Source organism: Balaenoptera musculus, chromosome 20, assembly GCF_009873245.2.
Source record: "Balaenoptera musculus isolate JJ_BM4_2016_0621 chromosome 20, mBalMus1.pri.v3, whole genome shotgun sequence".
NCBI classification, from domain to species: Eukaryota; Metazoa; Chordata; class Mammalia; order Artiodactyla; family Balaenopteridae; genus Balaenoptera; species Balaenoptera musculus.
This window is the reverse complement of record NC_045804.1, coordinates 43,815,899-43,840,013: the sequence shown is the minus strand read 5'-3', so window position 1 is coordinate 43,840,013 and position 24,115 is coordinate 43,815,899. Positions and strand designations below refer to the sequence as shown.

The 24,115-nt window shown below is 50.8% G+C and overlaps 2 protein-coding genes across 6 annotated transcripts in view; one reads left to right on the top strand and one right to left on the bottom strand.

Annotated features, from left to right (window-relative positions):
* The first annotated feature begins 18 nt into the window (after positions 1 to 18).
* On the top strand, positions 19 to 9,024 carry PROCA1 (protein interacting with cyclin A1). 2 transcript variants are annotated; one of them, XM_036835482.1, is made up of 6 exons: positions 50 to 500; positions 1,137 to 1,197; positions 4,228 to 4,311; positions 6,431 to 6,566; positions 6,845 to 7,000; positions 7,079 to 9,024. In XM_036835482.1, exons 1-6 carry the CDS (start codon positions 471 to 473, stop codon positions 7,740 to 7,742), a joined length of 1,131 nt encoding a protein of 376 aa, XP_036691377.1. In that variant the 5' UTR covers positions 50 to 470; the 3' UTR covers positions 7,743 to 9,024. The 2 variants fall into 2 exon arrangements, with proteins under 2 accessions (XP_036691378.1, XP_036691377.1); XM_036835483.1 differs by lacking the exon at positions 1,137 to 1,197 and having other exon boundaries at positions 19 to 500.
* A 90-nt stretch (positions 9,025 to 9,114) lies between these two features.
* The window catches only part of SUPT6H (SPT6 homolog, histone chaperone and transcription elongation factor), a 31,653-nt gene continuing 16,652 nt past the window's right edge, over positions 9,115 to 24,115 (bottom strand). For 3 of the 4 annotated variants that reach the window (XM_036835477.1, XM_036835478.1, XM_036835481.1), the window contains 20 exons: positions 23,704 to 23,843; positions 23,474 to 23,591; positions 22,598 to 22,674; positions 22,203 to 22,338; positions 21,773 to 21,910; positions 21,527 to 21,694; positions 20,415 to 20,542; positions 19,081 to 19,288; positions 18,404 to 18,551; positions 17,828 to 17,970; positions 16,771 to 16,911; positions 15,022 to 15,217; positions 14,383 to 14,621; positions 13,714 to 13,827; positions 13,417 to 13,541; positions 11,579 to 11,691; positions 11,090 to 11,167; positions 10,827 to 10,993; positions 10,174 to 10,361; positions 9,115 to 9,913 (listed from right to left, as the gene is read on the bottom strand). In XM_036835477.1, the coding sequence (XP_036691372.1) occupies positions 9,727 to 9,913; positions 10,174 to 10,361; positions 10,827 to 10,993; positions 11,090 to 11,167; positions 11,579 to 11,691; positions 13,417 to 13,541; positions 13,714 to 13,827; positions 14,383 to 14,621; positions 15,022 to 15,217; positions 16,771 to 16,911; positions 17,828 to 17,970; positions 18,404 to 18,551; positions 19,081 to 19,288; positions 20,415 to 20,542; positions 21,527 to 21,694; positions 21,773 to 21,910; positions 22,203 to 22,338; positions 22,598 to 22,674; positions 23,474 to 23,591; positions 23,704 to 23,843 (2,952 nt within the window). In that variant the 3' untranslated portion in view covers positions 9,115 to 9,726. The remainder of the gene's footprint in view (positions 9,914 to 10,173; positions 10,362 to 10,826; positions 10,994 to 11,089; positions 11,168 to 11,578; positions 11,692 to 13,416; positions 13,542 to 13,713; positions 13,828 to 14,382; positions 14,622 to 15,021; positions 15,218 to 16,770; positions 16,912 to 17,827; positions 17,971 to 18,403; positions 18,552 to 19,080; positions 19,289 to 20,414; positions 20,543 to 21,526; positions 21,695 to 21,772; positions 21,911 to 22,202; positions 22,339 to 22,597; positions 22,675 to 23,473; positions 23,592 to 23,703; positions 23,844 to 24,115) is intronic. The other variant, XM_036835479.1, reaches the window with a different exon arrangement.

Genomic DNA, 24,115 nt, shown 5'->3' with positions numbered 1-24,115 from the left:
GGGGCTAAGAACGGGGTTAGGGGCGGGGCTAGGGTCTGGGGGTAGGACTAAACCTGGAGCAGATCTAGAAAGGAACTAGGGATGGGATTGAGGGCTGGGCCTCAGCGGCCGAACTAAAGTTTAGACCTGAGATAACGGGGAGGTGCTAAGGTTAAAGTGGAACAAAGAGGGAGAGGCCCGAATGAACTGGGAGGACCCGGATGAAGAGCGCAGCGGAAGCTCAGACTTGGACTAAGACAACGCAGCCTACAGCGGAGGGAGGCGGGAGACTGGGCAAGCATGAGGCGGAGTTAAGGGCTGGACTGGGGCGAAGCTGAGATTGGGGTTTACGTTGGACTCGGCCAAACTGAGGTTCAGGGTTGGACTTCTGCGAGGAAGAGTCTTGTAGAGACGAAGAACTAGGCTGAGAGATATGTGGGTTAGGACGACACTGAGGATTGAAAGGTGGACTAAGGAAAAAACTGAGGACGATGCCAGCTGGTGGGACGAGAGCAGCACCGGTAAGGAGGGGACGTGGCAGCAGATTAGGGGAGGGCTTCCAGCTGGGGGCGTGGCACGGGGGCTGGCTTGAGAACCCGAGGGGGGTGTGGAACCTGAGAGAGCCCGACGAAGGAGGCGGGGCCAAGGACTGGCTGGGGCGGAGTTAGGATATAGGGGTGGGCTCACGTCGAGCCATGGACCAATGATTGAGGACTGGGGTCCTGAGGACCTAGAGAACTGCCTGCGCGTTCAGTTGGGGTGGTCCGGTTGAAGCCAGAGCTGAGGCCTACGGTTGTAAGGCTGGAAGACGTTGCTGTGCCGCACCGGGGACCCAAGCCGCTGCCCAAGAAGTGCGGGGCTTGGCTGGAGCCCATGGTCCAGCGCCCAACTAGTCGCCGGGGCTGGGGTGGGAGGTTTCATTGACTCTGGGGCAGGAAAAAGTCTGGAAGTTCCACGGGCGACATCACAATCGCCTCCAGATGTGGGCGGGGCCGGGGAGGCATTTCCAAGGAGACGGGAGCCGCCCTGCCTTGCTCCCTCCTCTTCCCTCCTTCCCTTCCTTGGTTACTCCCTCCCTTCCTTCCTCCGTCCCTCCCTCCTTCCCCCGTTCTGCTGCCCGGGTACCCAACCTGAAACCCTACCCCCTGTGCTGCAAGGTCGGGGGGGAGCGCCTCAGCTCGCCAGACTGGGAGGATTCTGTACAAATGAGCATCACCTGTGAGTTTTGGCCCCTGCGCCCAGAATAATGCCCTACAGAGAAAGAGACCACAAGCCTCCCTCTTCCTTTTAAGCTATCACTCTCATTCATTATGAAGTCCCCCCCTGTGTCCAACTTCAGTCACTTCTGCTGAGGAGCTCTGGACTGCTGCCCTGGACTGCTGCTTCAGTCGGAAACTCCGACTGAAGATCTGAGGAGAGTTATTAAATCCCTCCCCTTGGTAGAGCTGTAATTGTCAGGGCTTCTTGGGGGTGTCGGGGGAATTAGCCAGTGGACCCTGCATATAAGCCTCTTCCATGGTGACTGGAGAGAGCAAGCAGAGTTTGAATCCTGACCCTGGCTCGCGCTCCTCTGGCCTGACCTTAGGGTCCAGGCTGGATACGGGAGGCTGTGGAGTCAGGACTGAGTAAAACCAGAGGGTGAGGAATTGGCTATATTAGAGTTGAAAAGCCGGTGTAATGGGAAGTGATAGCTGGCAGGACAGGTTTTGGATAGGAACCATAAGTAGGCTGAAAGAGCATAGACTATGGAGCCAGGAAAACTGGATTTGAATCCTACCTCTGTCATCTGTTGTGTCTTTGGACAGGTTACTTATTGTAAGTCTCTCTGTCCCCATCCATAAAATGGGCTTTGGTGAGGATTTAGAATCAAAGGCATATTTTAAAAGCCGCCCCCCCACCCCCGAAAAAAAGCCCAGCACAGTGCCTGACATTAGGAAGATGCTCATCCAAGGTCAATTCTCCTTCCCTAGAAAAGTCCCCAGGTTTGAACCCTGAGCAGAATCTCCAATGCCATAGCTTCTTTGTGGCTCCAATAGGGGCTTTATTCTCTTCCACTCATGTGTTCATTCAATCAACCAACATTTACTGAGCACTTTCCATGTTCCAGGATCTATAGATACAGAGGTGGATTAAATATAGGCCTTGTTCTCAAGTTGCTATAAACACATGAAGTACATTGGCGCAGGGTAAAGGGGCAAAAGAGAAGTGTGACCCATTCTACTTGGATAGCATTGTTCTTTCCAAGATGAGCGGGTGTTCCTGGGGAGTGGGAGGCAGGAGAGAAGGAATGGAAAAGGGAGGGGTGGGAGGAGGGATGGATGGACAAGAGGAACTTATAACTGAAGAACCAGGGCCTGGGTCCTGGGAACCAGTTCTGTCCTGATGAGTTCTTACCTCATCCTGAAGGCAGTGGAATGCTATTAAAGAGGAGGAATGTGCTGAACCGGTTTGGCTGCATTGTGAGGACTGGATGTGGGTAGTGAGACAGAAGTCAGGGAGGCCAGGCAGAAAGTTACTCCAGCTGTCTTGGTCAGAGGTAATGAAGATCTAAACCAAGACAGAGGCAGATATGGGGGCAGGTAGGCATGGCAAGACTTGGTCATCAGGTTGGTGAGAAGTGAGGGAAAGAATGATCCCTAGATTTCTAGCTGAGGTGTCTGTTGCTCTCTGAAATGGAAGATGCAAGAGGAGGTGGTTCATGAAGGGTAGGGAGAAGATGGTGGGTTCATATGGGACATGCTGGTTTGATGTTTTGGGAATGCCCAAGAGGACATTGGCTACGTGCTCATGAAAGCAGTCTGAATTGGAGACCCAGATTTATGTCATTTTATTAGTGGATGTTGAAACCATGGAAGGGGATAACATTATCCAAGACAAGCCTGTAGCTTCTTCTGAGGAGACCAAAGACAGAACCTTGGTAATCACCAATTTAAGGGATACAGCAGAGAAGGAGGGGACAGCAAAGGAGTTAGGAAAGAATTAAAAAGCTGGGAAGGAAGAGAGGAGAGGGGTCTGTCATGGGAGCCAAAGGAACAGTTTGCAGAAGAAAGAGATTGATTGGTCAACAGGGTCAAGTGAGATGAGACTAAAAGAAGGCCACTGGGTTTGGCTATTAGATCACTGGTGGCCTTTGCCTGGGCTATTCTGCTAGAGGGGCTGGGATGGCTGCCATGCTGTAGGTGGCTGGAGTAGAAGAGAGAGGTAGAGACTCTGAGCTCACTAAAGTAGGGACTAGGCTTCCTTCACTGGTGCCTAGTAAAGCTAATCCATCCGTTAAATGAGGGAGTGAATAAACTTGGATTGAAAAGGAAGAGGGGTGGGATATGCAGTGGCAGAGTGAGAAACAGGGTTCATAGAGTGTTTTGTTTAAAGATGTTCATAGCCTGTAAGGAGAAAAAAAAAACCAAAAACAGTAAAGAGGCAGAAGGCGAGAATTCTGGCTGGGACCTAGAGTTCAGGTGCTTGGGCAGGAGGAAGGAGGGCCACTTCCCCAGACTGGAAGTTGATGAGGGTGGGGGCAGCCGTAGATAATGCTGGTGAAATTTTGTGCTGAGAGGAACAGAAGCAGGGTAGGAGTTTCCAGGAAAGTGCTTGGAGTTTCATTCATTCATTCCATTAATTTTGAGTACTTCCTGTGCTGTGGAAAACAAGCTCACCAGGGACCAGTAGAAGGATGACCGAGTGCCACTGAAAGCCCAGCTGAAGTCCCCAAGCAGTCAGCTACCTTCCTGAAGCAGGACTCAGCTCCAGTACCCCAAAGGACAAAGCTAATAGTAGGAGGAAAAAGGAAGTGGCAGACTCTACCTTGTGGTTGCTGATGGAGCTGCTGCCGGTTGGAGTTGTCTTTGGGAACACCCTGGGACAATTCCTGGAACTGTCCCTTCTTGCCTAGACTCTGGCTCACTCCTATTCATGACTCCAGATTCAGCTCCTATTATGCTTCTTCCAAGAAGGTCCCCCCATCCCTATCTCAGTAGGTGTCCTTGTTCTGTCCTCCCACAGGCCTTCCTCCCCACCATTTCCCTCCCTATCAGTGTTTGCCTCACACTACTGTCATGCACTGTTCCACAGACCTCTCCTGCCTCAACCCTCCTCATCCCCTCCCCCAGCCCCTTGACAGCAGGGACTGTTGTGTCGTTCTTTTAATCTCTGCATCTTCTGGGGACTGCACCTGGAGCTTCTCAGGAAATGTTTTTTGAATGAATGGCATGGGGGGGGGGCTGCTGTTACCTCTCTCTGCTCTCTCAGATATAAACAGGTTACCCAGCTGGGAGAGAGGACATCTGCTGGCTGCTGTGGCATCCAGCACTGACGCATCTACCTTCTCTGAAGGTGGGTCTGTCTGGGGGAATCTCTGGCCCCAGGGGTCCCCACCACCCCTCACCTGGTGGTAGGCAGGAGGGAGGGAAGTGTTTGGTCCTGAAGGGTCACCCAGCTGCCCTACCCTGAGACCCCTTCTTGTGCCAGACAGAGAGGGCCACCCCTTCCTGGAAGCCACAATCACCCCTTTCCTTTGTACGGCACTTTATGTATGGTGCACAAATATCTTTGACACATGTGAACTGAGTCCTCCCAACAACCCTGCAAAATAGGTATTACCATCATCCCCATTTTGTGAATAAGGAAATCAAGGCTCAGAGAAGTAAAGTAACTTGCCCCAGGTCACCCAGCTAGACTTGGACTCAGGCCTGACTACAAGTTCAGGGCAGTTGCCACCCTGCTGCCCTTTGCTCCAGTTCAGCCGTGCTGGAGAAAGCCCGAGGTGGTGGTGCAGGACTCTTACTCCCCCTGCCCCTTATTTCCCTGAGATGGAGAAAGGGCATGGGAGGAAAGGAAGCAGAAAGGGAGGCCACTAAGTGGATCAGGGGTGTATGGGGGACCCAGGCCCCCCAGAGCCTGGTGGGGGGGAGGGAAGGGGAGGAAGAATGTAGGGAAGGCTCAGACCAAGCTGCTGTCTCATCTCTCAAGTACTTTAAGGCCACTTGGAGTAATACACCCCCAGCCTGATTAGCTACTAGCTGGTGGCCAGTATGAGGTCTTGCCCCAGTTCCACCCCTTGTAGGGGCTGGATAAAGGCCCAGTCCTCCTGGCCTGTTTGGAGGGAGTTAGCCAGCCGTAGCACCCCAAGTCAGGCTGCCTTGGCACTTGTGAGTGCCCGCCCCCTTCCTCCTCTGGGAGCTGCCAGAGCTGGAGTTCAGGGGGAACCTGCAGGAAGGTGCCTTGTCCTCTCGGCACAGGGAATCACTTCATGGGCTTGTTTTAGATGGTGGCCCAAGGGGAGAGCCATTGGTAGATGGGGCCTTAGGCAGGGTCAGAGCTGAGGCAGTGAGGGTGGAGGCTGGGAGACACCAGTGTGTGCACAGGGCTTGCATTCAGCTGAGCAAAAGAGGTAGGAACCTTTCTTCAGGCCTTTCCCCTAATCCCCAGGCCTCTCCCCAGCAGCTTCTCCCCTGTGCCCTGGGACATGGTATCTGTGTCGCCTACAAGGGGTGGACTGTTCAAGTCTGTGTCTCTAAGGACTGGGGAGAGAGAATGGATGGGGAATGGGAACTTGATGAGTAAAGAGAAGGGAAAGAATCAAGAGCGAGTCTGGGAAAGGGGAGAGAAGTGAGAGTGAGAAAGGTGTCAGAGGGAGAAGAGAGGAGGGAAAGGGAAGAGTCAGCAGGAGAAGCCAAGGAACATGACGCACTGGAGGCTCAGGCCTAGCTCCCCTCCAGGCTTGAGCTGTCATGCTGCAGCAGGCCCTGGGGCTGGAGTGGCTTCAGAGGCTGTGAGGGGTCGGACACTGGCCTCCTGGGCCTGAGTGGGGCAGGCGCAGGAACTGAGGAGGATGCTGCCGCCAGTGTTAACTGCTGGGGACTCCGAAGTGGCGCTCCCCTCTGCCGCGGCAAGAGGGCCCTCCCTTACCCAGGCACTCTGTGCAGTGGGGCAGCTGACAACTCCGAGCACTGGGCGAGGGGCAGGCAGGAGTCAGCAGAGGGCCCTGGGAAGGAAGGAAGGTAGGCTCCCACAGAAGGCAGGGGAGGGGAAGGGCAGGTGTCACAGGACAGCAAGGGGGACTTGGTGAAACACTGTCCTGGGAGTCTGCGAGGGGCAGGCAGAGTCACACGCAGTGGACTGGGGAGAGGAGAGCGCTGGGCTGAGTTACTACTACTCAGCAGTAGAAGCAGCTGTGGGGGGAATTCCCTGGTGGTCCAGTGGTTAGGACGCGGCGCTTTCACTGTCGGGGCCCGGGTTCAACCCCTCGTTGGGGGAACTGAGATCCCACAAGCTGCATGGCGCGGCCAAAAAGAAAAAAGAAAAAAACAGCTATGGGGGAGGGAGGGACGATGGCGGCAGCAGGTGAACTTGGGGAAGCCTTTAGATTGAGCTGTGGGAAGGGAGATCCAGGTATGTTGCCGCTGCTGCCCGGTACGACGCAGACTCTTACCCCAGACTCCTACCCCGTCAGGTGAATTCAAGGACACCGACAGGTGCTGCTGGAAACACAGAAAGTGCACCGGGCACATCATCCATCCCTTCACCTCTGACTATGGCCACCACGACGTGCACCTGCACTCTATCAGCCACTGTGACTGTGATTCTAGGTAAGGACCCTCCTCCTTGGGAGACCCACAGCCCAGGAGACTCCTGGGTAGAGCCAGATCCAAAATTTTCACTGTGGTTCCCCGCTTCAGCTTTGACCTGGCGCTGCCAGCCCGGCCCCAGCTTCTGTAAACCTGGCTTGTGTTCCAGGAGCCACGGGGAGGTCTTTTGGCAGACTGGGCTGAACCCATTGGAAGCCTGCTGTCCCTCAGGCTTCTTGCTCTGGGCCCCTGGGGAGTCATGGAGGCAGGGGAGCCAGCCTGAGTCCCCTGTGTGGCAGGCTGAAGGACTGCTCAGAGAAGACATATAGCAGTTCCGGAGATGTGGGCCCAACCTGCTCCCAAGATGTGGACTCAGCCTGTTTCAACATCATCCAGTGCCCATGCTTTGAGCTCATCCCAGAGGAAGAGTGTGTGGAGCGATTCTGGTGTGGCTGGTGAGTGCCGGTGGGCTGATGGGGGGCACTGGCCCCCACACTCTGTCAACCGTCTTTCCCTGTTCTCCTCTCCCTCAGGTGCAAAAGCTACAGGCCTGTCTCTGTGGCAGTGATCCACCATCCCATCCACCATGAGTGCAGGGCAGATGACCTAAACCAAGAAGAGGAAGAGGAGGAGGAGGAGGAAGAAAGCAAGCCTCCCATCCCGACCCAGGTGGGGCCCCCCGCCCTCCCCACCAACACAGGTATGGGCATGGTCACAGGTACCCCTGACTTAGCAGCTCCCATCACCATCTGGCGTTCCGAAAGCCCCACAGGGAAGTCCCAGGGCAGTAAGGTGATCAAGAAGATAAAGAAGAAAAAGGAAAAAGAGAAAGACAAGGAGGAGGAGACAGATGAAAAGGCAAAGGTGAAGAAAAAAGTCAAGAAGGGCAAGTTGACTAAGAAGAAAAGCCCAGTTAAATCAGAATCACCTCCAGACTTAAACCGATCGTTCAGCCCAAGAGAGTTGGCCAGGATGTCAGAGTCCAGCCCAGACAGCTGGCAAGATCTGGAGAGTGAGGACAGTTACAATGACCCTGGGCGGGAGGAACCCTCCAATGGGGATATTGTGGAGTCTTCATCACCCAGGAAGAGAGAGAAGAACGGGGTCCAGGCCAAGAAGCCCGGGATGAAGACCTCGCCAGTCAAGAAGGTCAACAAGAGGAAATCTCCCCCAGCATCAAACCCCTATCTCAGTTGAGGCCAGGGCGACCAGGGTGAAGAATAAATGCGATCAAGCCTGTAGCTGACCCCCTGCTTCTCTCTCCCTCCAACCTGGCTACTTCTGGGGGGAGGGGGCAGCCTCTGGGCATAACTGGAGCCAAGGGGCTAAGGAGCTGCAGGTGTTTCTGAAGGGCAATCCATCTTTCAAGAGGAAGCCCAGAGAAGGCAGGTGGGAGGGCAGGGAAGGGGCACAGCCTGTTTCTCTGTAACATCCTAGATCCAGGGCAGCAGCACCTCTGGGTGGGAAGGAGGCTTCCTGTCTACTGGGAGACAGGTCTGTGCAAAATCCACTTGGTGATAGGCATTGTGTGCAGTGATACCACTAATAAATTGAACCTTTTAACCCACTCCGTGCAGCCTTGCCTTTCCCTCTCTAAATGGCCCTGGGGCAGGTGCTGGTGGCATCAAAAGGAACATGAACCTTCCCAGCTGGTGTGGCCCTGCTCCTGCTAGGCCCTTCTAGGCCTTTTGTGCTAAAGGGAAAGGAACTGAATTCCTGTCAGAAGGCCAGCCCCTTCCCCCAACTCTTGCCAACAAACAGCCAAAGGGATCTTGAATGAAGGAAAGCAAGGCAGGGAGCTCTCCAAGTTTGGGCAGCAGTGGCCTTTTCTGACTTCTCTGCTGAGCCCCAAGCAGAGGAAAGGGAGGGGGAAAGCTTTGCTTTCCCAGAGCTGACAGGCAAAGCCGTGAGGTGAAGCCCTAGTGAAGAAACACAGGGAGATCAGTCGAGAACAAAAGAGGCAATGGGGCTGGGGGAAGGGACTAGTCAGCTCTCTTCGCCAGGGCTGTGTGTGTGTGGGACCAGGTGAGTGGGGGGCCCATCCTGGGGGAAATACGCTTGACTCACGTGGAGGTACCGTCAGAGACCAAGGCCCAGCCGGCAAAAAGGGGAGAGAGAGGTGCAGGGTTCAAGTGGAGACACCCAGATTGACTTCTCCCATGTGCCAGAGAAGACTAGAAGGCACAGTGGATGGGGTGGCTGTGTGTGAGTGTAACAGCAGCTGCTAACATTTCCTGAGGCTTGATGAGGTCCCAGGCACTGGACTTAGCACTTCACACATTCTTTCTTAGTCCTCACAGCTGCCCTGCTGAGCTAGGTATCATCATCTCCATTTTACAGATAAGAAAGCTGGCTTAGAGACAACAGGAACTCGCTCAGGGTCACAGGGCTGGGAAGTGGAGCAGGGATGTGACCCTAGGCAACGTGGTACAGAAGCCACCTGCTCCTCTGTAAGTCCCTGCCTCTCTGATGGCCTGGAAGAGGGAGTCAAGGGAGCCCTCAGAGCTCCGAACACTGCTTTGAAAGCTCCCCCTCAAGAGCTGGAGAGTTGGAGAGAAGCTTTGCCAAGTGCTCTGTAGAAACACTGTTTATTCAAATGACGGGCAGGAAGCGTGGCAGCAGGGGGTAGGGGCAGCCGGGTGGGGCTGGGCAGGTTAGCACTGCTCCCCTACGTCCCTTGTGGTCCTGCTTTGATAGCCACCCAAGCTGTTGGTATCAGGGTCAGAAATACCTTCCCTCCTCTCTCCTGTCCCAAACTGAATAAATAGCATCCCTCTCCCCACGAGAGCTGGGGGAGACTCACGTGCTGAGCTGGTGCCCCGTCACAGCCCAGAGTCAGGTGAGAGCAGAAGCTCAAAATGGCTTGTAGGGAGTAGAATACAAAACTGTTTGTTCCACTCTCATTTTCTTTTTCCTCTTCTTCCTCCCTGCCACACTCCCTTCCCAGCCTGGTCCCAGGACAGGTGGTCGGTGAGGGCCTGGAGTGGGAGTATTGTTGCCTAGCGTACACTGAGCTCAAGTGCGCAAGGCCATCCAGCCTGTCACCCATCCAGGCTGACCACCAAAGAGAACGTCAATTCACTCCACTTTATGGACAGAAAAGGAGGGGCAAGGAGTGAGGCAATGGGCAGCCAGGCCTCTCCCAGCCTCAGAGGTAACCAGAGTCCTAGAAGCAGGCCCCCTACCGATCCATCTCGTCCAGGAGTGGGGTGGCATCGCCAGCAATAGACATGGGGGTGCTTTCGATCATAGGGCTGGGGGAGGGCCGAGGTGTCAGCCGCTGCTTCTGTTTCCGCCGTTCTGCCTCCTTCTCCTGCAGCCACTGTTCCGCCATCTTCCCCCAGTCGATGGCTGCATGGCTGTTGGACCTGGGAGGGAGAACAAGGGCCTTTGAGACTGGGACTCTCTAGAAGAAAGCCTTCCCAGCAATCACTGGTGAGTATCCATTCTTGCAGAAATGGACCTCGCCTCTATGGGCAGCAACCACGGCCTGCTGCCACACTGTGTTCTTCCCTCTTCTCCCAGAAAGCAGTCCTCCTGGGGACATCACCTGGGTCATGGCTGTCAGAAGATCCAGAGCACCTCCCTCTCCTAATAACCTGTTCTGTGCCACCATCTGTATACTTACTTTGGCTGCTGCTGCCGTTGCCGGGAGCTGGAGGAGGGCTGGGGCTGGGCCTGGGCAGACTGAGGGGTGGTGCTGGCCTGTAGCTGGTGGTACTGCGGTGTGGTGATGGGCTGGCTCGGGGTTGTGTAGGAGTAGCTGGGGGTCATTAGTGGCGTGGCCACTGGCTGCTGGGCTGGCGTCGGGAACACCTGGAGAAGGGTGAACAGTTGAATCGGGACGGGTTTTGTGCTTATTTGGTTTTCCTGTGAATTTCTGGCAAGCTGAAAATTTGGGCTCCATCCAGAGCCTTCCAGCTGACCCTCTCCTGAGCAGTGTGTGGTTCTGAGCAGCAGAGGCAGGCTAGCACGATGGGACCTGGCACAACAACAGGGCACACCCTTGACCACTTGAGGTTGTCAGAGGCTTGAGGATTCTAAAGATCCCAAAAGACTCTGTGGAAAGGTCAGAACTTCTCTCATTCCCTTTCCCCTCAAATGGGCCTGAGAAAAAGGAACATCTGCTGGAGACAGTTCCTAATGCTGTGGTAGCCCCTATGAAGGCCCTCGTGGTGGGCACTGCAGAGGCCAGTCTATGGACACAGGCTGGTAAAGGATGACCGTTCCCTTTCACCCTTCCCCACCCTCTGCAGGGAGCTTCCTCCCCAAGCCACGTACGTGGTAAGCGCTGCTGCCCCCTCCGCTGCCGCCATAGCCATACTGGCTGGAGGCCCACTGCGCTGGGGTGGCATTAGGGTTCTGGCCTTGGCCTGTCACGGCAGCAATGGCACTGAACACCTGTGAGGTCATGTTCTGGGGCAGGGCGTTCACAGCCCGTGTCAGATCTGTAAGCACACAGAGGTGGGAGATGGGCATGTTAGAGGTGACAGTCCTTCTAGCTCCATCCCTCTTACCCCCAGTCCCCGGCACGAGCTCCTTACCTGCAAGGTTTATGTTGGCTGGGGTAGCATTGATAGAGGCAGGTGTCCGGGTCCTGCTGCTGCTACTGGGGGTGATGCCTGTAAGAAATGGCCCAAATTATGTCTCACCAGAAACCTACTTCTGGTTTTACAACTGGGGGGCTGGGAGAGGTACTGAGGTGGGTGGAAAGAAGGGAAGCTCGGGGTATTCCCTGGCGGTCCAGTGGTTAGAACTCTGTGCTCCCACTGCTGAGGGCACGGGTTCAATCCCTGGTCGGGGAACTAACATCCCACAAGCCACGCGGTGTGGCCAAATAAATACATAAATTAAAAAAAAAAAAAAAAAAAAGGGAAGCTGTATAGGCAAAGTGGAAGATGGAATAGGAATTAAGAGAACTATAATGACAGCCTAGGCCTCAGCCCCTCCTATAGAAGGCTAGTGATTATCTTGACTCAGCACTTAGGTGTCCCTTCAACCACACTCCAGAAGTCAGAGAGAGTAGAACTCACCTGGTACAGGATCCTGATAATGATCCTTAAACCATCTGAAAAGGCCATTCACAGTCGGGAAGATTTGGCCCCGGTACCGGAATCCTTCTGGAGTCACTGTTACGTATTCTATCCTGGGATTTTGGGAGGAAACATGCATCAGATACCACTTGTGGCCAGCTGTAAGAGAGCGGCCAGAGCAGATTTCCACCATGTGAAGTAGCCACACTGGGTGCTGGGGGAAAGGAGAGATAAAAGAGCCAGTCCCTGACCCTGTAAAAGGAGGCTGCACTCTGGGTGAGGTGAGGAGGGCACAGCAGAGTCCAGGCAAGGCCAGGAGTCAGCAGCCCCTGGTGTGCTATGTTCAGGCTGCCAGAAGAAGCCTTGCTGGGGGCTGGGCCACCGTCCTGCGCTGCAGTATGTTGGCAGCACGCTGCAGGTCAGGGTTACTGAGATCACAGAGTGTCGGGGTTGGGAGGGGCCTCCCAAGGCAGCAAAGCACAGCTCCCCACGAGCCGGAATCTGGAAGTGCTTCTTGACGGTGGTTGGTCTGCCCTTATTTAACACTTTGCCAGAGCAGAGAGTGGATCAGAGGCTGGGCTCTGGGTTCAGACCCAGTCCTTGTTCCAGTTTTGTCTCTGCCACTCATCACCTATATAGCTTTGTACCAAGTTACTAAACCTGAATCTCAGCCTCATTTGTAAAATGAGGATAATAGCACTTAAACCTATAGCGTGGGTATGAGGAATAAATGAGACAACACGTAAAGCGCTTATCGCAACACTTAAAACAGGTTGTGCTCAATAAAGGATAGCTGTCAACAGCCAACAGTCAATGCTAAGTATGGCAATGTGCTGACTCATATTAAGCTGAAACCTGCTTCCTAGATCTTCTACCCAAGTGTTGTTCATTCTGCACCACAAGGAGTTTGTGCCCCTTTCCACGGGACGCTATCATGTTGCCTCTGCTCCTGGTTTAAGTCCCCTGTTTGTTCAATTGTTCCTCATGGGATAGTTTCCAACCGCCACATGGTCCTGGCTGCCACCTTCTGGAAGCATGCTGGTGAGTCAGAAAAGGCTTCTCAGAAACAAGCACAATATTCCAGAAGTGCCCACGATGATGCAGGGTCCAGAGTCCAGAGCTTCTTGTCCTCTGGCCTCTGAGCCCCTCCTAATAGAGCCCACACTGTGCATCATGTGCGAGCAGTACAGGACTAAGAGCAGAAAGGCACAGGCCGTGGCCAAGGACCAAAGGGAGGATGCGGGAGTAGAGAAGGCTAGTATGGCTATCAGTCTGGGTAACGGACACAAAGAAAGCAGGCCTAAGGAAATCAGACTTTGTCTGATGCCAGGTGAACAAAGGAGGGACTCAGATAGAGGAATCCCTAGGAAGGCCAGCCTGTCAGTCACACACAGAAGGGAGCGGAGCAGGTTAGTGACTGGAAGAGATGCTCTCCTGACCTATCCCCGTTCAGCGCAGGCTCACCACAGCAACAGTGAGCCACCGTGTGCTGAAAAGCCCTGGTGAGGGTGAAGCAGAGAGTGGAAGGAGTGACCAGTGTGTTGGCTCCCATCTTTGCCAGTCAGTGGAGAGAGTGTCTGGTGATTTCTATCACTCTCTGGGAGGGAGAAGAGGTGAAGGGAACACCTTTTCCCAGGGTTGATTAAAGCACCTTTCTTATTCAGTCTGCCTTTTGCCTCTAAATCATCACCCTCTTTCCCCACCTCCAGCCTTCACCTCCACTCTAAACAGATAAGAGGAGAAAGGCAGTCAAGCAGAACCAGAGAGAGTACTGTTTGGGGGCCTGCTAACCTATCTGTGGACCCCAGTGGCAGCACCTTCTCAGCACCAGTGCTCACCTGGGTTTACCCCGGGGCTGGTATCCCAGTAGGAACTTGCCGGGCAGTTCCTTGCAGGCACAGATGAAATAGGGAATGAAGGTGGGCTTCTCCTTCTTAGTTTTGATGAGCAGCTCCTCTAATTTCTGGGGGTAGAATGAGGGGGAGAGGTTGGGATAGCAGCGTGCTTGGTACACAGTGTCTGGCTCACACGTGACGCACACCTCCTTCACCAGCTCAGCATCCCCGACACTGAAGGGAAACCATACATCCGTAAGCGACTGGGAGGTGTCATCCCTTGCAGGGCCCTGGGCTCACCTTACGGTCCCCACCACTGCAGTCCTGATAATACTTGTGGTTCAGAAGGTCCCGGGCAAAGGATGCCATAGGCTGAACATAGCGGGCAACAATCTCATCCAAGTCTTCAAATTCCTGTGGGAAGAAAAAGGCCCCGACTGTCATCTCCAGAGCTGAGAGTCAGCCTTTCATCAAATCCACCTGGAAGAGAACCCACTGGAGGGGAGGAACTCCCCAGCCCTGCTGCAGCCTCACTCTGCTGCAAAGTCCCCTCAATTTATCCATCTGTTTGAGTCATGCCCAGATTTATTAGCTTATAAGGCACAAAATCCTTTTTTTCATTACTTTAGTTCTCCCTTAGTGCTTGGGAACAATAGGGGGCTTCATAAAATTTCTCTCCACTGAAAACAGGACAAAGAAATTTGGTGTGTGTGTGTTGTGCACGAAGCACTTGCATGTGTATTTTCTCCTCTTCCTCCAGCGGTTCTCTAGTCTATTTTAAAATTTGGAGGACAGGGAAAGAAGTGCAAAATATACAAAACCGATATCAAATTACTCATTTCATAACCAACCTCCTGTTTTGTTGCTCTGTGTAGCTAAAATACAATGCATACCAGTAACTAAGGTGAAAGTGGTTTGTTTCTGGAAGCAGGAGTGGGGATGCTAGTGCAGGCAGGGGCTGCCTCTCACCTCACTGTTGATCCACAGGGTGGCTCCCAGGCTGAAGGCATTTTCCTTGCCCTCTTCCCGCACATCCACGTGCTGGTATATGCCGTCACTGACCTTCCAGGTCACTGTCAGGTGATTTTCACCCTTGCTGCTCGGTCGGATGATCACGTCACCCTGGTCCATGGTCTCCATCATTTTTTCTGCTTGCTTAAAATTTATATTATGGAAGGACGGGTGTGCAATCACTCGCTTGATATATGCTGAAGAGAGCAGGAAAGAAGTATAGATCAGGTGATGGGACTGGGAGCCAACAGCAATGGGACAGGCCATGGCTTAATTTCTGACCCACTACTGAATTCTGAGACTCTTTCACCCTCTCTGGGCCTGGATTCTCTGATATGAAGGATATGTTAACCTGGGCCCCTGGGTGCTGAGAGAATGAAGCTTTAAGAGTCACAGTGCATTAGCAAAGAAAATGTGACCCAAGAAGACCCCAGCTTCCAGCCCTGCCAATGGCTCCCTTTCATGATGCCTCCGGGTCTCAGCACCTCAGAGCTGAGCACTCACTGCCACTGGGAAGCTGAGCAGTCAGCAGTGCATCCTGCAGAGGGAGAGCTGCCAGGACTTGGGGTGCACAGGCGTGGTCATGGGCACACTCACTGGTCCGCTGCTGCTTCCGTTTCATGTCCTCCTCCTGCTTGTGGTCTGCTGCTTCCGCGTCAAAGTCATAGTAGGTGTCCTTGGGCAGTTTCCACTCGTTGTTCCTGTCCATGAGGTCTGAGGTGCGGCAGGTCAGGTCTGCACTAAACTTCTCGATGTCAATCTTCATGATGCGGCAGTGAACAGTCATTCCCACCTAGATCCACAGAACATTTGAGCTGGAAGGGACAAAGATGGTCTAGCCCGATGCCCTATTTTACATGTGAGAAAAGCAAAGTCCAGGCAGAAAGGTGGAGTGACTGCCCAAAGCCAGCCAGCTACTGAGTGGCAGATTAGTAGGAGTTCAGGGTTGAGTCTCGTCTGCAGACTACAGTCTGTGCCCCGTACTGATGCCTCCCACTCTAGGCAGAAAAACCAACTGGAGCCTCCTGGGACATCTTCTGTCACTGTAATAGTCCCTTTTCTCATAAAGCTGCCTAATTATTGCTGCTAGGATGTGATCCAAGTCTGGCTGCCGTTTTTGGAGGGAAAGCAAAGTAGTAGCTATTTTCTGTACTTTACCCCTGATTTGAGCCCTTCTGTCTAAGAGGGACAAAACCTAGTCATCTGCATGGCTCTCCTTCTGAAAATCTCCCTAGCTTCATTTACAGGCATACCTTGGAGATATTCCAGGCTCAGTTCCAGACCACCGCAATAAAGCAGATATCACAATAAAGTCAGTCACAAGAATTTTTTAGTTTCCCGGTACATATAAAAGTTATGTTTACACTACAGTCTACTAAGGGTGCAACACTATTATGTTTTAAAATATGTGTACATACCTTCGTTAAAAATTACTTTATTGCTTAAAAATGTTAACCATCACCTGAGCCTTTAGCGAGTCCTAATCTTTTTGCAAGACTAACATCAAAGACTACTGATCACAGATCACCCTAACAAATATAATGAAAAAGTTTGAAATACTGTGAGAATTACCACACGTAAATGTGACACAGAGACACGAAGTGATCAAATGCTGTTGGGAAAATGGTACTGATAGACTTGCTCGATGCAGGGTTACTACCAACCTTAAATTTGTAAAAACAAACAAACAAATAAACAAACAGTATCTACAAAGGTCAATAAAATCAGGTATGCCTGTATTCGGAATGTCTTTCCCCAGCCTTCCTAAGTCCATAGCTCAGGGGTTCACAACACTTAGAACCAGAGAATTTGGCAGATCTGGTACCAGCTGTATCACTAACAAACCAGCTGATCCTGGAGAAGGCACTCAAATTTCTCTGAAAAAAGAAGGTAGTATTTCCTTCCCCATCAGGCTGTGAGATTTGAGTCAACATATGTAAATGTCAAGGGCTGGTATCTAGTGTGTGCATAATAAATGGCAGCTCTGACAAGAGCATACTAGAACAGAAAGGGAGCTTAGCCTTTCTGCTTCACAGCATGTAATGCTGGGCCCTGCTTCCTGCCCGCTGGACTAAACCGCAGCTTCCCACACAGGAAGACAGAGCCGTCTCTCAAAGGGCTGGCAATTTGATGAAATTTCACAAAGGCAGTGCACAAAAGCTGCTCCTCATTCAGACAGACGGTTCTTGCCCTGACTTCACTCAACTGGTTATAAATCCTCCTGAAATGCTCCCCACCAGGAGCCACTGGGAACAGAGCCTAACTCCTGGTGGGGACAGCCCAAAACCAGCCTGATTTGGGCAGCTGAAAACTACACCAGGGGCCTTACCCCAGTCATTCACCTACCTTCACTCGTTCCTCCGGCCGCTTTACCACTTTGTCACTGAGGAATTTGGTGGGGATGAAGCCAGTGACACCATTGTCTAGCCTTGTTTTGACACCGATGGCCTGGCCTGGGCATGAACCACTGTCAAAGTGGTTCCAGACCTAAAGAGGGCATCAGAAGAGGAGCTTGATCATTAAGATTCTGGAGATCACACATTCAGAAAAGAGCTGCCAGGAGTGCTGTAATTCATTTTACCATTGACACTGGCATCATGATATGAGAACACAATGACTTAGCCACCCAGCAACACAGAATTTGAATATTCCCGAAGTTCCTTGACTCATAACTCATGTTTGGCACCACTGGCCATCAGACCAATCTTTTATGTTAATCTAATTTATATGTCCCTCCAACTACAACTGAAGCCCCTCCCTCCCATTCTGTTCTGACCTAGTGGGCATAAGAAATATCTCTGTCAGTCTCCTCAGAACAACTCATTTCAGTGAACCAAGCACACCTTGGCTCTTTTATAACCTGGACAAATCTCACCAGCTTCTTTTATTGGGTAAAGTAAGAAATTGTCTATTTTACAGTCTGCCTAAATAACATTTGAGGATCCAGAAAAAGCTTTCAGGATGGCTTTTATGAGTTCTAACCATGAGAAAAGCAGATGATGTCCAGAAGAATGTGGGAAAAATTAAGACGTGTGTGGAGAATGAAAAAATTGAAGGGAGCCTTACAGATACCTTCTAACTAGCATAGGGACACCGTGCCTACACTGTATGTGAGAAATGCATATATCCTCTTGTCTCTACTCTGGTTGAGCTACATCCTCAGAGAATGGGAAACAAGGATTAAGGGTTGAGCGAGAACAGAAAAAACCACATAGATCACTTCCGACTAGCATACAGAGGGACTTCATGTTAGGCCTATGTGCATTCCAGCCCTCTTCCTCCTTTGTGTATTCACTTGGTAAAGTGTCATCTAAACTATCCCCATTCTTGGTTCCTTTCTAGGGCACTGAGACCATTCAATAAAGGAAATTCAGTGTTACCATGGTAACACTGCAGCATGTACCTCGCTTAGTTCAGGGAAATTGTCCTGTTGACAGAAGGGGCACTGCCATAGCCCTGTCTCATCGTTGCGGATTGCCTGGTCATAGCTCTCACCCTGTGGACGCCTGTGGGCGATGCCAGTGACGTTGCAGATAATGAGCTTTCCTGGAGGAAGGGGAGAGGAGGAGAGGGAAGGGAAGAAGAGAACAGGAAGCAGGCTAAGAGAACTGGAGAGGTAACTTCTTCCCACCAGCCGTTTAGTGACAGAACTTCTGTCCTAGAGCATCTCCACTGATTTCCTTCACATCCTCAAAAAGGGAGATCTTCCTCTCATTGGATGACAGGAAAATGAGGCCATAAGACTGACCCCATGAAGACCCCACAGCAGCAGGTTAAAAGCATAATCTGACCTTGAACTCAGCTTTGACTTCGAGCTCAGGGCTCTATAATCTTCTTAAAAGTTTCCCTGGTCTTTCCCACCTATAGTACAAACTGTACTGTACAGTTCAAACTCTTGCTTGGTTTGAATGTGTACAGTAAACGCATCCCCTCACCCCTACATATCCTCCTCCAACTAAAACACAGACACAGAATTTACCAATGTAGAAGGTCTCTGGTGTTTCTTTGGTTAACATATTGAAGATTTCCTCTGTGTTGGGAGAGCGATAGGCTGTCCGGAGGTCCTTATACCGACAGCTCAGCTCCGCTCGGATGTCATACAGAGTGATGTGTTTGTCACCATAGCCCTGGGGAAGAAGCCCCCGTCAAGGAGAGCCTTGCAACTGCTCCCCAACTGAGCCATCAGGGGTTTCGATGAAAGAAGTAAGCCAGTTGGCTCCTGTCAGGGTTTCTCTTCTTTCCCCCCAACATTTACTAAAGGACTAAAGGAGGTTTTCAAACTTTTTCTTAGCCATGGAACACTGTTCTGATAAAAATGCCTCACGGAACCCCAATGTGTAAAATAGACAAATGCAAAGCCGCACCACTGGAGAGGAGGAAAGAGGGCCTAGAAGGAAACCCTGCTACTCACCCCCTCCCAGCTCCCTCACAATGTGCCCCCAACAATGACTATAGCAGTCTCTGAGACGTCCTTAGCTCCTTAATAAGCAGACCGAAAACATCCTTGAGAAACCCAGTACAGCACAGGGAGAGAGAAGGATCAGGTCTCCTACACTAACAGTATTAGGGCTTCTCTGAGGACTTGCTGCCTGAGTCTCCTCTCAACTAGGCCACTTGGGATGGTTTCTGTGCCAGGCCTTCTACACTGTCACCCACCTGCCTCTCCAGTTCTTCTGCAAAGGCATCCAAGTCCAGGTCCTTGAGTCGCTCTGGGTTTTCCAAGATCTCTTCAAGGGCCCCTGCAGGGTTGGCATCCTCGGCTGATTCATCATATTCCAGAGCATCCACTGCCATCTTCCTGGCCCACTCATAGGTCTCAGGGTGAACTCGGGAACCATCAAGGACTTCAATATATGAGTCAGTGCTGAAGGAAAGGCAGAAAAGGGGCAGGATATATAACGAGAAGCTTCTAGTAACAACCCAGACGTCCACCAATGGGGAACTGGTTAAATAAATTAGGGTACCTCCATACAATGGAATACTATACAGCCATTAAAAAGAATGAGGTAGATCTATGTGTGCTGACATGGAAAGATGGCCACAATATATTGATACGTGAAAAATGCACTGCAAAACACTATGAACCATATGATCCCATTTTTGTAGCAAATGGGTAGTTAGTAAATGCATAGCAAAAATAAAATTTAGAAAAGTTGTAGTATACATCCACTTGTTATGGTAATTATCTCTGGGGGGTGGGATTATGGGGGACTTCCACTTTCTGCATAATATTTCTATATGTTGAATTTTATATCATGAACTTATATAAGTCTTATAATAAGATAAAACAAGAAGGGGGAAGAAGACCTTTGAGAATTTGCTGACAGCTACTTTCCCCCATAAAGCCTTCCCAGGCTGGTCTTGCCCGTGCACTCACATGGACCTATGTTATTCGTGGAGTGTTACAGCAAAGCTGGGTGGAAAATGAAGTTTTAGAACTTGAAGCCTATTTCCCCACTGATTTCCATTACTGAATGAGGAGCTATGTGCCCGTGGAAAAGATCCTCCAAAGACTGAGTTGATAACTTCTGGAGAGGAAGAGGTCAATAGTGAAGTCCAAAGTCCAAGTGAATAGAACTTTCTCTCAATAACATCATCTCAAAACATACCAAATCTCTCTCCCCCTTCCTTATGCCTCAGACCCACACACTGCTTCTCCACTGCCCCTTCTATTCCCACCCTTATCTAGCCACAACAAACTATTAACAATAGAACAAGTTTGTGTTTACTGAACCAAGTCTTATGTTTTCTGTCCTTAATTTATAAACTAAGTTGGTTCTTTTTATGTTTCTCTCACAAAAAAGCTTCACATAATTGAACTGATCTTTTCCATAGGTCAGAGGCTCTTGACTAAATAAAGGTTCCTCACCTTTGCCTTAAAACATTTCCTAATTTAAACAGCTTGTGGCCCTTTGACAGCCCTAATCCCTGAATCCCCAAAGCAAAGCCCAAGAGAATTCCTCTTGGCCCACCCAGGCAGAGGGCATCACCTGTCCCCCAGGGAGGCCGTGTCGATCTTGAGGAAGCCAGCGCAATTCATGAAGACTTTGGGACCCATGTGGCACATGGTGACCAGCTGGGTCCGGCTCTCGAGCCTGGTGTTGTTCTGTTTCAGGATCTAGAAGAGAGGACTGGAGTAAGCTGGAGTAGTAGGCAGGCCCCACCTCCCAGCCTGCTTTCAGGTCTCTGGGAAACCCTCCATGATGGGAATTTTGCCGCCACACCCCGATATCTAACTGAGCACTACACCATACTAACTGCTACTAAAAAAATTATGTTAAAGAACTACACTATGCCAAGCAAAGATAATACATACCTAATGTATTGCTTCAAAGTTAATAATACAGTCAAGTAGCCACCCCGTATTAAGAAAAAAAAACATTACAAATACTCTTGAAGATCACTACATACCCTCCTCTGTATTGAAATCCTTGCTTTCCACTGGGGAAAAAAACCTCACTATCCTGCGCTTCCCTGGTGGCACAGTGGTTAAGAATCTGCCTGCCAATGCAGGGGACACGGGTTCGAGCCCTGGTTCGGGAAGATCCCACATGCCGCGGAGCAACAAAGACCATGCACCACAACTACTGAGCCTGCGCTCTAGAGCCCGCGTGCCACAACTACTGAGCCTGCGTGCCTAGAACCCGAGCTCTGGAACAAGAGAAGCCACCGCAATGAGAAGCCCGCGCACCACAACGAAGAGTAGCCCCTGCTCGCCACAACTAAAGAAAGCCTGCGTGAAGCAAAAAAAGACCCAATGCAGCCAAAAATAAATAAACAATATATATATATAAAAAACAAAAAAACAAAAAAACCCACTATCCTGAGGTCTGTGTCTAGTACACTCTCGCTTTCCTCCATCTCTTTTAAATCATGGCTCAGGCTATCTTTTCCAGAAGCCACCACTGTACAGTAGTGAAGACCATGACTGTGGCCACCTGGTCTGAAGTCTGACTCTTGACTCTCACTAGCTGGATGACTCTAGGCAAGAGGTAAAGTGCCTTTACCTCTCTGACCTTGGTCTGCCTGTCAAAGCATATTGGCAAAGTAAAGGTTCAATGAAACAGAAGTTTTCTTTTTTTCTGATTCAACCCAATCCTACCTTTAGGAGATGGGTCCCTTTTCGAGGTCCCAGGCCACAGACATACTGAATTAAGGCCTGGCTGTAGGGGTGGGCAATGGCACGGTTGACATCAACTCCAACCTCATTGACTCGGTTGATAAATTCACAGTACAAGGCGTTGAGCAGTTCTTCTTTCACCACATGCTCCTGTCGACACACAGCAGGCAGGAATAAGGTGATTGTGCCACTCTGTCCACCTGGGCCTATCTGTCAAATCCTACTCACCTGCAAGGGGTGAAACTTGAGGCACAGGATGTCTTCATCAGAGCTGCAAACCTGGGCAAATTCAATCAGAGGGTCCTGGATACGCCGGGCCAGGGAGACTGCCTGTCTCAGCACAGGAGGGTAATCCCGGAACTCTGCCTAGAGTCAAACGAGGGTCAGCAGGGCCATAAAGTCTCCTCAGCTCTAACAGCAAAAGGAAATCCAAACCACCTGGCTTTTTAAGTCAATTTCTCTTCTCTGGGACCATTTTTCCTGGGACCAATTTAATCTCTGGGGCTCCCAATCTGAACCATGACTGGCACAATGGAGATCCTCTGCATAGGTAAGTGAACAGGTGCAATCCTGTGCCCCCATAATCTTTGTTTCCCCAACTTCCTGGGATTGATAGCTCTTGCCTGTGCAGGGCCTAAGGGTGGGGCTCCAGCATTACCTCTGATTTCTTGCTGTTCATATAGAGAATGGCCAACTCATTGTCAATCAGCTCCACCCCAATAGAGGACAGCTGCTGACCCTGGTCCAGCTCATGCACAATGCGCTTCACATCCTCAATCAACATCTGGGCATCCCTGGAGGAATGAGGGGTGCTGGTCAGGGATACTTCTGGACAGTTTCTCAGGGATGAACAATCTCATGGCTGGGAGTGGGGGAGGAGAGAACTTTGAAGACAAAGAGGTACAATATCCCCAGGGATATCCCCTGGGGATGGGGATATCATCAAGGCTCTACACAGGCGCATGCCTACTCTGTAACAGGGACAGAGCAGATTCAACAATAAAGGATGAGTGACTTTAAGCCAGGCCTGGCCCAATCCCCTGGTACCCCTACCTGTTCTCTCCTGCAACTGTCACCACATGAGGCTTTTTGTTCAGGAGGAATTTCTTTAGAGTTTCAATGTCTTGAGCCTGGAGTGAAAGAAAATTGGAGCTGAATGACTTTGAGGATAGGGAGATTTCAAGCACTTCTCTCTCCCTAAGTAGCTTGAGACCTTACAAGACCACAGAACAATGATGCATCACACGTTGTCAAACTGGAAGACAAAATGAGGGGACTAGGACCTCTGGTTTGAATATTATACTTCTGTTAATATTTCCTAAGATTATTACACTTCTGGCTTATACTTGAGTTGTGGTTAACTAAACATACTTAGGTCTTTTTTAACATAAACCACTGCCTGGCAGTCAAGACTATTCTAATCTCTACTTTAAGATTTTTCTTTCTTTTTTTAAAGAGCTGTTTGTTGAAAGTAATTTTTTAGAATGGAGTTCTGTCAATAAAATTGAAAGATACCTTTATGCTAAAAAAAATCAAAAGCATATACACGAGATGAATTCAAATTTCTCTTTCCCTGGTAGAAACACAAATGCTAAAGCAGGGAAAAGATTGGCTTAATGCCACAGTGGCTTTCAGCTCCTGGAACAAGCTGACCCAGATGCTGGTAAAAACAAAAGAAGTTATGGCAGTTCCAGAAGCACATAAGGCCTAGGAACTGGCTTCAAGCCAGAAGGAAATTCTGCACTAGAACTTGAGTGCCATCTACTGCCTACGGAAGTGAGACTTATCCCAGGACTTAAGACGTCAGGGACCAGGTCAGAGATAATCAGGGTCTTGCACGGGATGTTGCTTAGACCATAAACTCTTATCCCCACTGAATTGTAAGATGTGCTCAAGATGTACACTTGGTAACCTGTCCTAGTCACTTGCCTTCTTCTCCCGTTCTTCCTCTCTCCATGCAGTTCGCCGTTTGGTAAAATGAGGCAGCCGGAGGAAGTCTGTCACTTCTCCTTCACCGTTGACCAAGGAGCAGAACACAGGGTGATCTCTGCCAGCCCAACAAAAAAAGAACCGTGTGATAATCAGCAATACGAGGACATGAGTAAGAGAAGAACAAGACTAGGGAGACAGATAAGGGGTGATGCCAGACACGAAGTTACCTGGCAGAGGAGAAAGCAATGCCTAGGACTCGGATGCCCTTCCCTTGGTTCTCATCCATAAAGTCGTCATCTTCCTCTACCTGTTGATCCGGCCGGTAGGGTGCCACCCTCAACCAGTTGTAGAGCTTCCGACTACAGGCCTGGGGAGGAGGCACACCAGTCACTATGGCCAGCAGGCTCGCCAAGTATGTTAAGGAAACAGATGCAGGCACACATTTGCAAAGGTCATATTTATATGCATGCACACTCCTAGCCCTCGGCACGCTTACAACCTGAAGGCGTACTTTGCTTTTAGAAATAGGAGAGTACACAGAGGCCAGTCGTATAAACAAAGAATATGTGTATGCGGTGGGGGAGGGAGGGAAGAGGCTCTTCAAGTGGGGAGGTCTTGGAGTGACCCATGACCTTGTTT

Excerpts from the sequence above, each read along its gene's own strand:
- PROCA1 (XM_036835482.1), top strand. The coding sequence starts at position 471 with ATGCCAGCTGGTGGGACGAGAGCAGCACCG. Across the intron at positions 501-1,136 it reads GTGGGACGAGAGCAGCACCG|GTCGGGGGGGAGCGCCTCAG; the intron begins GTAAGGAGGGGA and ends CTGTGCTGCAAG. Across the intron at positions 4,312-6,430 it reads CGCATCTACCTTCTCTGAAG|GTGAATTCAAGGACACCGAC; the intron begins GTGGGTCTGTCT and ends CTACCCCGTCAG.